We start from the raw sequence: 13,672 nt of genomic DNA, 5'->3' as shown, positions 1-13,672 counted from the left end.
ACTAGGTGCGCTGTGGTCTAATAAGTGGTAGGGTGGCTCGATGCGCGTGCCCCTCTCCGCCACTCTGGAGGGTGGGGACATTCTTTGAAAGCGTCAGTGCCACCTCTACGCCTCCATATTTGAGCCCATGCAAGTGTGTCTCGATTTTGCGGCGGCTGTCGCGTGGCATTCCTTAGCGCGCGTTCAAGTGTGGGATTGCAGATGGCAGGAACGCTAGACAAGATGAGACTTCTGAAGGCAAGGCGCAGTACCTGTCACACTTTCTTCGAGAAGTGTGCGTTTAGATGGTATGCCATCGCTCCTGTTGCGTGGCATTCTTTGGCGTGCGTTCAAGATTGGGACTGCAGATAACAGGAACGCTCCTGAAGCGCTATGAGAAAGGTGGGCCAAAATATGGCGGAGTTGTCTCAACCCTTCGAGGGCGCGAGGGCGCGCGCATCGAGGCACCCTAACAGGTGGTGTCGTCTTCCATTGGAGACACTTCACCTCTCTTGCTTTCGCGATCTCCTAGGCTTAACTATAGCTAAGCTACTGAGATTTTTTTCCCTTCCAAGCTGCCCTTCCACATAAAACCTGGTTATATTTGTCAAACAGCTCATTCACCAGTTCCTACTTCAAAAAAAAACCCGAGTCCCTGCTCGGACTTAACGACGCTGCCCAAGTTGTTCACCCCCTAAAGAAACCTGCATCAGTGCACAACGCAGACTTGCCCGTTGACACACCGTAGCACGTGGCGATAATTAGCTATACATGGCCACAGTTGAGAGGAGTGACAGTTCATCTATTGTTGACGCCTGGTCATACCAGCTAGCTCGCACATCTGCGCATCTGCGACAAGTGAACGCCAAGTTTTTAGTGCGAAATAACTTTCAGTCTAACCCTAGCTATTTCACAGATGTTTGCAATAAAGAAGACGAGGCCTCAGCACAACTGAATAAAGGAATGAGTGGATATAGTAATGAACCAAACAAAGCTTAATTTTGGCAATGGCCCCACAAAATGTGAAAGAAAATGCATGGTACAGTCCCGGCTTACATAAAATTTCACCTTGGAATGACCTTAGCCTAATTTCAATGCTAATAAGTTGGCCTCGGGTGAGAATTGGCTCGGCCCATGCCTTAAATTGGGTTAGGGCCATCACGGCGCTGCCATGGTCCAATGCCAAAATTGACTTTGCCCAACTCGAAAACTGGGTTGATCGCCAAGTCCAAAACCAACTTAGCCCACCCACAAAATCAGGACAGATAGTTCATACATGCTGATGGACAACTGAGATTTGGAGGCTTTCACACGATACTATGTTGACTGACAGAATCGAGCCAACCCTCACTCTAGCATGGCAGTTCTACTCAACACAAAAATTGCTCACCACAATGTCTGCCTTGACTTTAATTTAACCTTGAGAGGCACAGTGCAGCGACAGCAGCTTTAAGTTAAACTAAGGTATCGTCTGGCACATATAGCTTACACACCACCTCACCGCAGTAACTAATGTCCACCATGGTGGACATGACCAAAGATCAGGCTTTGACCTCTGATCTCTTATGAATAGGTGGCGTCAAAGTTATGTGATGTCACAGCCTGTCTTCCATATAAATAGCAGCCCTGGAGCGCAACTGCTCATCAAACTCAGTTTCCAGCTAGGTTTAATTTGTTTTGTCACTGGTGGCGCAAAAAAGGGTCAGGCCATATGCATACACAAACTTAGGGTTAACAGACAAAATATTGTATGTGTACAATCACTCCTCATGAATGTGCTAACCTTGAATGCCTACTCGAAGACACTGAGAACAGTGAGGGTTGGTCGCTCTCTATACGTGACACTGCTTGATCCCTGCCGTCAATGTGCTGTCATTGCCCAAATTAACCATGCTGTCAGGAGAACGCGTGGGGCACAGCTTAGGTGCACGAACCCTTCATGCCGGTTATCCCGGCAGACGAGGGCCGGAAACTGCAATGGCAATACACTTTACCATACGGTGTCTAGCAAACCCTTTTCAAAATCCCTGACTTTTCCAGGTTTTGCCTGATTATTTCAGTTCAAATTCCCTGACGAGTGAAAAGGTTAAAAAATGTAGCTGTTGATGATAATGAGACCTAGTCTGTCCTTTCTCCTTATAACTCATCTCTGATTTCGTCTACCGCCTCCTCACTATCCATTATTTCTGCCGCCCCAGTTCAGGTGCTTCAGATACCGGGGCTAGCAAACACCCTTTCCTTCCTTTTGAATACATAATAAAATAACCACATACTACTACCAAATAATGAGCATAGATGAATTTTCCCAACAAAAGCTATTTATTAACCATATTCTGCAGTTTACAATAGTGAAAGGCTGTTATTATTTAATGACCGGTAAAAATGCCAAAAGTTTACTGAAAATTAAAAGCGCCTTGATGTCAGCCTCAGCAGAGCTCTTTGATACTATTAGTTGGAAAATTTCCTATAGGCAACATGTATCAAAAAACGGCAGTTTTGATTGGTCAAAATTCGGGTGTATATTTGATGCAAGGCACCCTAGGTGTATAATAATGGCAGCACCCGCGGCCATTAAAGTCAACTGCGTTAAGTTCCAAAGATTGTTGATAAAATGCGCAATCAGCTAGAAAATAAAATTAGTTGAAGACTTGCAGCAGCGAAAATTCTTACAGATAACAACCGTAGAGTTAATTAAGGGGAGACACGAGTCTTAGAATGGTCGAAAATGGTTAAAAACTGATCTTGAGAAAAGCTCATTTTCGGAACATTTATCCTTTCGAGCTTTTAAAATGTCACGGCAGCCACCAAATTCCCCCTGAAAAAAAAATTTTGTTTGAAATTTGTGTGCGCGCCGCGGGCATTGCAGCTGGCCATCACTACCATCTTGGGCTTGGTTTCTTTGTGCACGATTTGCGCTATCTCAAAATGGCTTCGCTCAAGTGGACTGCCTGTGCACGCCGGTTTTCTGCAAACCGTTTATGGTTTCTGATTAGCTCTCACGTGGCATGCTTTTCAAGCGTGCCGTTCCGAGTCTTTCATTGGCTGGCATGATTGGCGCGCCATTTTTTTCTTCTTTGTTTTGCGTTCGTCGCTGTGGCTGCCGCTTAATGTGCGTCTGTGTTGTGTTTCTTGATGCACCGCTTTTTGCAGAGGCTTTAATTGCAATCGAGATGCCGGTAAACAGTAGATTGTAACCGCGCACGCAAAGAGCCTTTGGAAGGCGAAAGAAACGGGCGTGGAATAAAAACGGGAAGACACTGGCCACAAGTGTGCCGTCGGGACCTGCATTATAGCCGGTGACAGATTTGTTAGATAGCCAAGCTGCCCGATGACGACACTGCGGATTCAAATTACCGCGCCAACTGCATCCCGGATCACGGTACACTTCGAGTTGATGCCGCCGCCACATACTATGGCGGAGGCAGCACACTGTGTTGAGTGGTCGGCACAAAATCCCTTCTGTCAGGGAAGTCAGCGAGACAATGCGAGTTTCACCTCGGCGTCAGCATGGAATGCGATGCTGGCATAAAGTTTGTGATTGTGGACATGAAAGTGTTAAGAAATTTTTCGCGCACACGAAATGCAGAACCTGCGGTGAGATCACGAAGATGTGAGCGGTCAACCGCTGGAGTATCACAACGGACATTTTCAGGACCACACAAATGTTTGTCATGGTGGGGCTCGGGCCTCCTTGGCTCTGGACTGCTAGTTCCCCCAAGAAACCTTCAGGGCTCAAAATACTGTCCTTGAAACTGGGCACCCTACCTAGCCCTGCGACCTCGTCGGCTAAAAAAAATTCAGCCCATAACTTCATGAAAATATCTTTTACACTTTCATCATGCATACGTCCTGACTTCTTTTTAATGTTTCCTTGGATGAAATAGGACACTTTTTGTTTTTGATTTGCAGGTGGGCAGATAGGGAACATTCAAATAAAATTTGCAGTTGAAAATCCCTCCCAAAATTTTCTGCAGTCAGTGTCAAAACTTCAAATGCAATTTTCTCGACTTCATATACTTTGCCAACATGACTAGCCTTACGGAACTTTTCATTATCCTATTGTTTCTCATTCTAATAAGCCTTATACCGCTGAATTCAGGAAGAACTGAACTGTACAGCTACACTATTTTTATGCTGCTAAGTGCATATCAAATTCTGGTACAGTCCGTTTATTTTTTAAATTATGGGGCATCGGCATAATTGGACACTTCAATATGATAATGCACCTCTCTAGCAATATAAATAGCATAGCTTCACATGGCAGGTCTTTGGCTATAGCTACATTTTAATCGGAACAAAATAATGTTGAGGGAAAGTGCCTTAACGACCCGCAAGGAATTACCTAATTAGGCTTCAGTTATGTTTCCATAGTATGAAAACTAGTTGAGCTATAGTGAAACAAATTATATTTTTTGAAAACAGCAGGAAGAAATACATGTGCATGCCAAAGTTTCCTACGATATCTAATAAAAAAGAATTTGGTTTTGAAGCCTGTGTCTCCCCTTAATAGAAAAGAAGAAAGAAAAACATGATTTCCAAAAGGCAATGACGGCAATAGCAAAAAGCTTCTATTGACTGTTTCTAAATGGCGCGACAATTCATAAGAACAAGAAAAATGCATGCAAAATCTAGTCACTTTTTGAAGCGGAGCTTACAAACTGGTATGATCCGAAAGCTCTGAGCCACAAAACACCCCTCCCCCCCTCCAAAAAGTGCTCGCTTGGCAGCTCAGCTCCCCGGTCGCTTTCATGCTGGCCGCTGCCGGCGCGATTATTCCTGCTTTTTGTCGCGTACTACACTCGCACAGCGCTACCGCATATTTTATTGAGTACCCACCTGACATGCGTATTGGTTTTTCTATTGTGGCAGCTCAGCCATGCGTTGGCATGAAAGTAATATATCGCACCTCGCCTTGTGGCGCAGCCGCGTGCTCAGCGGACACACACACAAAAAAATCTGCATGAATACTAACATATTTGCTGCGCACCTGCTTAAAATGAAAATGCAGTGCAGAATACATGGTGCCATTTTCCCTGACTTGGCAAAATTTTCTATGGTTTCCCTGATATTTTCCGGTTGCTAGACACACTGCACCACCAGCTCGTTTCTTCTGCAGTTACGACGTCCTGGTCATTTTTGACAAAACCAACATGCGCAATGAACGAGAAAGAAGAGCACTGGATACTTTGTGGAAAGCACGATATCAAGCATGTCTGCTTGTTGTACTGTTTCCATAACTCGGCATTATGACACCTGGCACTTACAACTGCGTCCATGCTCAGCACACTGAATTCTCACACCCCCAAGCATGAACACAAAACATCTGGTCATGCAAACAGGAAACATGGCCCAAGTGTGCCAAAAGCGCATGACTTGCAATGTGCACTTACCAGTTCTGTGATGCTCCTGCTTTTCTTCCCCTGCCGCGCCTTTCCGCTCGAAGTTTTCCTTTCGCTGGAAGTGGCCACGCCGCGCAATCCAGTGATTGAAATTGTAGCACTTTGCAATCTCTTTTCACATCTCATCTTTATTTTTTGCCAGAATGTAACATTCATTCTTTTTTTTCTTTTTTTTGCACTCCAGGAAGGCCTTGTGCTGGTCCACCAGTGCGAACAATGGCGACTTTTCATCGACAGCGAACCATGGTGCACCTTACGTCAATAGTGCATCCTCTAGCAAACAACAAGGCAGCTGGACCACTTTCAAGTTTTGCAATCCTTGTCATATGACTGCAATTAAAGGGGGACACCCCTCTTAGAACCATTTTTTTTTATTTATGGCCGGATTTACACCATATTTGCACCACTTGTGCATTTTCTCGTGCTGCTCCCCCCCCCCCCCCCCCCCCCCCCATTCCAAAACTGCAAACTGTTTTTACCTAATACAGGTAGATTTAAATATATTAGGGAAAACTGATCTTTTTTTTTGGAGGAAGCATGGTTAGTAAACATCAGATCTTGAGGAGAAGATTTTGATCCTCACATAATCTAGAATCACAAAGGGCTGCAGTAAGGCATAAATGAGCATTCTAGGATGATTTAGAAGGAAGTTGTGGCTTATCAAACTTGAAAAGAAAAAACGCTCATTTTGGTGACTGGGACAAATGATTTATTTTGATAATTTTGGCAAGCAAACAATGGTTAAAAAGCAGTGTTACTGCAGAACTTATGACTTTATCTTCCTGTAAAAAAAAAATGATAGCGATAGCTGCTACAGAAGCCGAGATATCGCTCCTCCAAAATGGTGACTGTGTCCAAAATTCAATCTTGAGAAATCGGGTGAAAATGTTTTTGACATATATTTGAATTAGCAAGGCTGACAGCAACTCGATCAAATGAGTTTTAACTGGTTTTTGGTGTGAATGCACCGTTTCCCATCAGGATAATTGCCCCTGCAACTCAGAAGGAAATTTATTCCTACAAGGTTTGTGATTCCGCATGCCGCGCGTGACAATGTTTCGCGATCACCGCTGCCGCCGCGCCACTAATTTTTCCGAGTGCTCGATCTGTCACGGGCATGAGCCTCACTCGGGTATCATTTTTTCTTCTGCATCATCACAATTACTATGCTTGTACACGGCAGAAATCGCCTCGAGGAAATCGCTCGCTCTCCTATCTGCCCTGCCGAGCACCACCGGCTATGATGTACGGTGAAATCTCGTTACTACGAACACCACATTATTGAGTTTTTCAAATTAACGAATTTTTAAGAACCACCAGCAGATTTCCTATGTTTTCAATGTAAAACTATTTCAGAATTATTAATTTCAAAATAGCGTATATTTCAGAATAATGTACGTATTTTATTTTTTCTTCTATAATCTAGGAATATCAGCATTACAATTTGGCTAAAATAACAGCGCCGCAGCTCGCAACTCTCGCGTGAAATAGAAACCGCTGCTTCTGTGTGTATGGTCCGTGGGCTGTAGCTATCATCATCAGCATATCTAGAGCCAACTCCTAGCGCCACAACACAGACGCGGTTTAATATGCAGTAGCTAGCAGGACTAGCCACCTGCCTTTTTTCTTCCTGTGTTGTGTGTCGTTCGCTGGTCGGTCATTCGTGCCATTCGCGCGTGCGGGACAATATTTTTAGTGCGTAGCACTACTAGCAGCAATCACGGATTTCGCTGATGTCTGTCCGAAGCCGCTCTCTCTCACTTCGTGAACTTGAAGTGGAGATAGAAAAGGTGGCGCCGCGCGCCGCACAGCTCAGCATTGAGGAGGCGGAGCGACCGCACAAATGCAGCATAAGCCGCTCTCTGTCCATCTGTCTCTGCTTGAACTTGAAAAGGAGGAAGAGGAAGTGGCAATGCCTGCATCATGCGACTAAACACTGAGGGGGCGGAGCGGCCGCATAGATGCACCCACTGAGAGAGTAAGACAGTGGGAGAGGGGCGTGTCAGTTGCGGACGTGGCGACCGTCACTGGGCAGCGTTCCACAAGCGTGTGTTACTCCGGAGTGAGCAGTCGTGTGTTACCCGCACGTCCTCAATTTCAACATCTCTCCCCTAGCGTAAGTCACTCCTCAGCGTTCACGGACAGCAGACGTGCACACGCGGTGCTCCCCGGACCTCAGCTCCGAGCCGCTCGCCACGTCGTGAAGCAGCTTGTGCTTACCTCCGCGCCTAAGCAGTGCTACGCACCCTACTTCACATTTGATTAACTATGCAAATCGGCCATAATGTTTTTTTTTGTCGCGGATTACCTTACTGCGAAGTTTGTGCGAGATCTGACGATGATTGCAGTGAACTGCCAAGAAGATAGGAGCGTAGCTTTCACTGCCAGAAATCGACACAAGGAAAAAGCGAATCAGCCTCTGCAGACAGCTAGCATTGCTCCATCGACCGCCGCGATCATTTTGAAAGACAGAGAAAAGATTTTCAAACTTCAGGGAGCACTGAAGATGAGGCCATATCGAACTCTGATGTTTTGTTTTTTTTTTGCACATGAACAAGGTCCGTATTTTCAGCGTTCGGTGCAGTCACGCACCCTGCACAAAGTGGAAGGTGCATGCTGTAGTGGTGTAAATGTAGTGCGTGGTCATGTTTGCTGCACGCGGCAGAAGAAAATAATCAATTTCTTCAAACAAATCAGCTTTGAAGTCGGTGCATTTTCATTTGAGTTCTTTCTTGTCAACACATGCACCTTGATGCCTATTGCCAAGGTACGTCTTTTTTCATACCTGGGTTTGAACACTGGCTCATAATCGCAGATTTTTCATTACAACAATATTTCAAAATAATGAGCTATTTTTTGCAGTTCCCCGCAATTCGTTATTCGACCATACTCTGCAGGTTGTGTAGGCAGCATTTTTCTCAATCACCACTCATAGTATTTATATGTCCGCTCAGCAAAACATACACTTTTCTAGATCTGTAGGCCCACATTATAACAATTAATGTATTGTTTATCTGCATCAATGACGAGCAGTCCGTCCTTGTGGTAAAACGCAAGCCTCCCGCTTGACAGGGCAAGTCATCGTGAACGTCTATGAAATGCTTATAAGTTCTTCCTCTCCTCGTACTAACATCATTCCCCTCTTCGTACGAACAGTGCAATACACTGCACCCTGATCACTTTTGACAAAATGTGTTTACGAGCCCCTACGACTGCCTCCCATTGCTTTCACCTGGAAATTCCTGCAATAGAAATCGGCCAGTGCACGATGGAATGGCTCGAACTAAACAGGGACCTCGAGAGGAGCGCCCCCAGGTGACCAAGCGGGGGCAAGTATGGTCCCTACCTTGTCGTCGAGGTCAGCACCATCCAGGTCGATGAGGGTGCCTCCCTTGACTGGCTGCAGCTCACTGTCCTTGCTGCTTCGTTGGTTCGGGTCTGCCAGAGCAGGGCAGGAAAGGTACAGCTTAGCACGCAGACAACTCTACCTGAACAGCCGACATTTTATGAAAACATCCTCCGCACTAGATAGATACTCGCCTATTCGACATGTAACAACTCACAAAGTGGAACACTGCGGTATGCGCACTTTGGAAAGTTCTAAACATAAACCTGGCATTGCCCACGAGCACAGTTATGAAAAAGGTCGTCTGAGTGAGCAGAAAGAATGGGCCATGCCACCTACCTGAAGCAGAAGCAAGCTAGGGTTCGGCTATGGTGGCTAGAAGGAGAGGTGTTAGCATCGTCGCGGTGTGTTCGGAGACATGCGGGTGTTTCATGGTGCACAGCGTGCACGTCGCTACCGAGATCCATCGAGAGCACCCGCCGACCGTATGCGCGCTAAGCGGCGGGACGGATACCGCGTGCGCTATACGTTCGTGTTTGCCTTGTGCGTCGTTTTGAGCTGTTAGCGGCAACATTTTGCAAATATGCCAGTTAACGGGGCTCAGTACTGTTAGGAATCATCTCGTTTATTTTCCATTTTGCCCATGGGCAACACCTCGGGGAAGCAACATTAAAGGAGTTGGGCTCCAAAGAAAACAGCTCGGGGAGGGGCGTACGAATTCAGACTCTCAAAGCACGCTTCACTCACCGTACAGCTCGCTTTAGCACTCCTAAAGCACCTAAATCTTGTTCTGGAATGTACTCGTTTTGAAAAGAGGGCAATGTGGAGATAGGATGTATGAAGAAGTCAAACGTGCAACACGTGCGTTCGAGCGCTGACTAAAGCTAGCCATCAGTAACTACATTATAAAAACAGTCCAAAATGTATATTCCATTGTTTCACACGCAAACCATGCCGACTACAGCGCTTAATCTGAAGTCACAAGAACTGTCAGATTGGCATTCATTTTGTATCAATTAAATGTGGACTACTTTGCTGGAGCTATATAGTAAGGGCATGAAAACGAACGACACACTAGGTAACCTGGTTATTGAATAACACACTGGGTCAGGAAAGATGGAGAAGTAGGAGGTAAATGTTGCACAGGAAAAAAACGTATTGCCTACCAAGGAGGGAGAAAGGGGTTGGTAGGAGGCACGCGGCACCGTGAAAAGAACGACTGCAAAGGTAAACAAAGGGTTGCAATTCTCTTCCGGCATGGCAAACGCACAATAGAGAAGAAAGCGGACAGCTAAAAACTAAGAAAAATGAAGATATATAAAAGACAATAAAAAACAGTAACAGCCGAGCTTAAGAACCAAATGAAGGCCTGGGAAGAAGAATGCAGTGCACAAACAGGCTACAAGCAAGCGTGCAATCGAATGCGTGTAAGGACACAAGTCTCGAAATTTAGGAGTCAAAAACTTTGTGAAACTGTACACTAATCTAGGAACGAACCTTTTTTTTTTTTTTTCTTTAAGTAAACTAGAATTTCTTGTATGGGGTAGCTTTAAAAACCCAGAGATGCGCACCTACTTAAGACATTTAATCTCAATGCGTTAGACGGCATGCTCAAATTATTCCAAATAATGTTTTCATTCTAGGTAGTTTTTATTACGCGTGAGCAAGTCATCAAAATAAAGCGTTCAAGTTTATTTGCTGATGCTTGTACCTGAAATGAGACGTCATGGAGAACACTGCTGCATCAAAGAGAAAACTGCACGGACGTTGTTTTGGTGATAAGCTCACGGCAAGTCGATGTGCTTCGAGGTGCCAGCGCGCACGCAGCTAATATACAGGGAAGCAAGTTCAAATGTAGGTAGTTTTCAGTGCCAATACACGCTTTGCTGCCAGCCTAAGAAAAGAGAGCAAACTAGCCTTCGTTGCAATCCGCACGGTATTGTGAAATAGCTGCAACGAAAAGCAGCTGCTATGCGCGCGCTCGCGCGCGGGGTCGTCTCGGAGCGGACAGCAGCGCCTCCGCATCTGGATGAATTCTCGCTCCCTCTCCGGCGCACCAATGCTGACACCTCTCCTTCTAGCCACCATAGTTCGGCTCAGCAGGTGGGAAGGTTGCACACTTCCCTAGGGAAGCTTTTATTTTCTTGTTAAAGTCAACATTTCTCTAGCTAAAACACTGCAAAAAGCGACAGTAACAATCAAAACAAGTGCTCAACTCGCCCACCCACCAAGTCGAGCTGTTGGTTGTTCCTTTATCCGGCAGGTGGGGCAGCCTGTCAGATCAGCTGTCAGATCAGTTGCCTAGCTCGCGTGTGTAAAAACTATACTTGCAGCTAAAAGCAACCTTTGCTTAACTTACAAGCTGCAGACAAATGCCGACACTCAGTTACATCTTAAAGAACATATGAGCATGATATGCTGCCCTCTAGGCAATGTTTCCTATCTTACAGCAGTCATTTTTCCACGGGAAATTCTTCAAATCCAGCAGATGAACACCAAAGTCTCTATACAGTGCAACAATACCATGCAACAAAAGCCTAACTAGTACTGCGGTGCCTTCTTTTGCAACGAATTGTGATCATAGATTTGAAATGGCTATGAGTCAACTTCTAGCGCCTTTTCCAGAGCGAGCCTAAAGAGAGATCGGGACTAGGCGCCCAGCTAACATCACCCTTATGGGGCAAACTGAACTGCTGCGCGCTGAAATCAGCATATTCAAACAAAAGTCCGCACGGTGCATGTTGCTTCAGGCATCTTGAAGCCTCCCATTGCATAACAACAATGCATCAAGGCCCTCGGAGCAGAATTTTATCATTCAAATTCAGGGGTGAATGCTCATCACCAGAATCCGGTGCGCAGTCATAGAGCTAGTAGATGGCTCTAGGTATGCAAGTGGGATTCACATTCACATCATTCCCACTATGTGGGGTACCATTACATGGAATTCATATAGCCTGTACTACGTCATCTTTGTACCTTTCAGCCCTTATAAACTGAAGTAGCCCACAGAGACCACACACTCGAGCACACTCACTGCTTCGGGGAATGGAGACCTCCTGAAGACTGGGCTCGGGGGAGGGTTCCTCCATGTCTTTAGTCAGGTCGTCAGATTCATCGTCGCGGAATGATCGTTTCTTACCCATTGCCGGGCTGCGCCCTCTGCACACAGGCGGTGTGGGGAAAGGGAAGCAAGGGTGAGCAAAATCTCAACAGCAAGAAAGAAAAGAAAGAGAAACGAGGATCTTTCAAAAGTACACGCCTACCCCTTGCGCTTCCGCTTGTCCAGGGGAGGGGACGGAGACCTCTTTCGTTTCTTGATGCCTTTCCTGTCGCGTTTCTCGCCTTCTCCTGAGAGCAACTGTGGGAGGAAAGAAAACAAAAAGAAACAAGAAAATGGTAACAATGTATGTGCGCTCCCCTCATCTGCAGTTCACTCTCACAGAGCGCGATGCTTATAAAAGTTCTACATTCTAGAAAGCTTCAGGCCAGAGTTACATACTTCAGGTAGGAGGTGGGGATGGAAGGTGAATTTTTTTAGTTTTTGGAGTAAAGCAATGAAATTTGGCCCACTTATTGAAAAGTGCACTGAATGAATAAATGCAATGTTTCACTAATGTAGCTCAAGTAGTTTTGACACCCAAAAAATGTTATATGCATCATCGTTATAACAAACTTGCAGAAAGCCTGGCATGATAAAAAAACAAGGTAGGAGCCTACAGTTGCTTTAATGTTCAGCCATAAAAACAGTTCATGCAGTGACATTCCCCAAATCTCTTTGATCAGCTTGATTTTTTTTTTTTTACACAGAACATTACATCCATGCTAGCATAATGCACTCATTTTCACCTTTTCAAAATAGCTAAAAAGTAATAAAATGAGACCATATTCTAAATATATGGGAATGTCACTGCATAAAGAATTTACCAAGGAATATAATGCATCAAACCTCATGAAAATCCATCAAGCCATTGTCGTGCTACGCTTTCTGCAAGCAGGGCAGCTGGGTCGAAGAGTACTTTTGAGAAAACTGACATTAAAGTTGCACAGCCACTTTTTACCCATTAAACATCTCTGGATTGAAATACTGTATCGCTAAGCTGCACACTTTTTTCTGAATTGTTTCCGAGGGCACAGAATGCGGTTCCAGGCACTTGAATGGCGCGAATCGGGTTAGGCAAACATTTGCCGTAAACCTGGCAGTACATCACTCGCCATCGCGAAAACGGACGCTTCTCCGTATTGGAACTGCATCGCGCATTGCGATGTCGCAACTAGTTGATGGATCCGGGACCTCGGATTCACTGCTGGGAATCGATTTCGGGCGTAGGTGCCGCGGGATTGTGCTATTGTGGTTACACAAACGTTCGCCCTCGTACTTGAGAGCTCGCGCCGCATCAGCGTCACCCGCAGTCACGAAAACGGAACTTTTCCCGTGTCGGCACTGCACCACGACGTTGGTTGACCGCGCCTGGTCTTTGGGTTCACTTCATAGCATTGATTTCAAGGGCAGGTCGGCCTTCCACGACATATTTCTGCGATCTTCACCGAGTGCATCGGCATACCCATGCGGCTGCGCGATCCGCCCTTTGCGGGAGGATGAGGTGCCATCATGCGGGAGCGGAGGGGAATCACATTGGACGGCAGTGTAGCAGACGTCACGAAAACGCATCATGCGAAATGGGCACGCCAACGCAGGTAGAAAGCGAAAGCTCCCCCCTTTTTTTTTGCCTTAGGGGCGGAAAGTAGTGACAGTGATTGCAGTATCATGTTCACGCAGTATGGGGGAATGTGTCAGCTCTTTCACAATCCACTCATAACGCATGCGTATATTGTCTTCGTATTGTAAGAGCGTGTAGCGCGGGCCATGGTGCGGGCTGTGTTCGACGCGACAGAATGAGACGCTCTAAGCGTGCAGATTCACGACAGTGAAATTTATTGTAAAAAAAAA

At 45.8% G+C, this 13,672-nt stretch overlaps 1 protein-coding gene across 3 annotated transcripts in view; it reads right to left on the bottom strand.

Moving 5' to 3' along the window:
* mor (SWI/SNF- related protein mor) overlaps positions 1–13,672 on the bottom strand; it is a 114,026-nt gene that overhangs the window by 75,191 nt on the left and 25,163 nt on the right. For all 3 annotated transcript variants that reach the window (XM_084607502.1, XM_084607503.1, XM_084607504.1), the window contains exons 10-12: positions 11,988–12,082; positions 11,759–11,883; positions 8,725–8,816 (exon numbers count right to left, since the gene is read on the bottom strand). In XM_084607502.1, the coding sequence (XP_084463628.1) occupies positions 8,725–8,816; positions 11,759–11,883; positions 11,988–12,082 (312 nt within the window). The remainder of the gene's footprint in view (positions 1–8,724; positions 8,817–11,758; positions 11,884–11,987; positions 12,083–13,672) is intronic.

Source organism: Amblyomma maculatum, chromosome 6 (assembly GCF_055883805.1).
Source record: "Amblyomma maculatum isolate TAMU_Amacu chromosome 6, ASM5588380v1, whole genome shotgun sequence".
Classification (NCBI taxonomy): domain Eukaryota; kingdom Metazoa; phylum Arthropoda; class Arachnida; order Ixodida; family Ixodidae; genus Amblyomma; species Amblyomma maculatum.
Note: the sequence above shows the minus strand (reverse complement) of the source record. Positions and strands in the feature narration are given on the sequence as shown.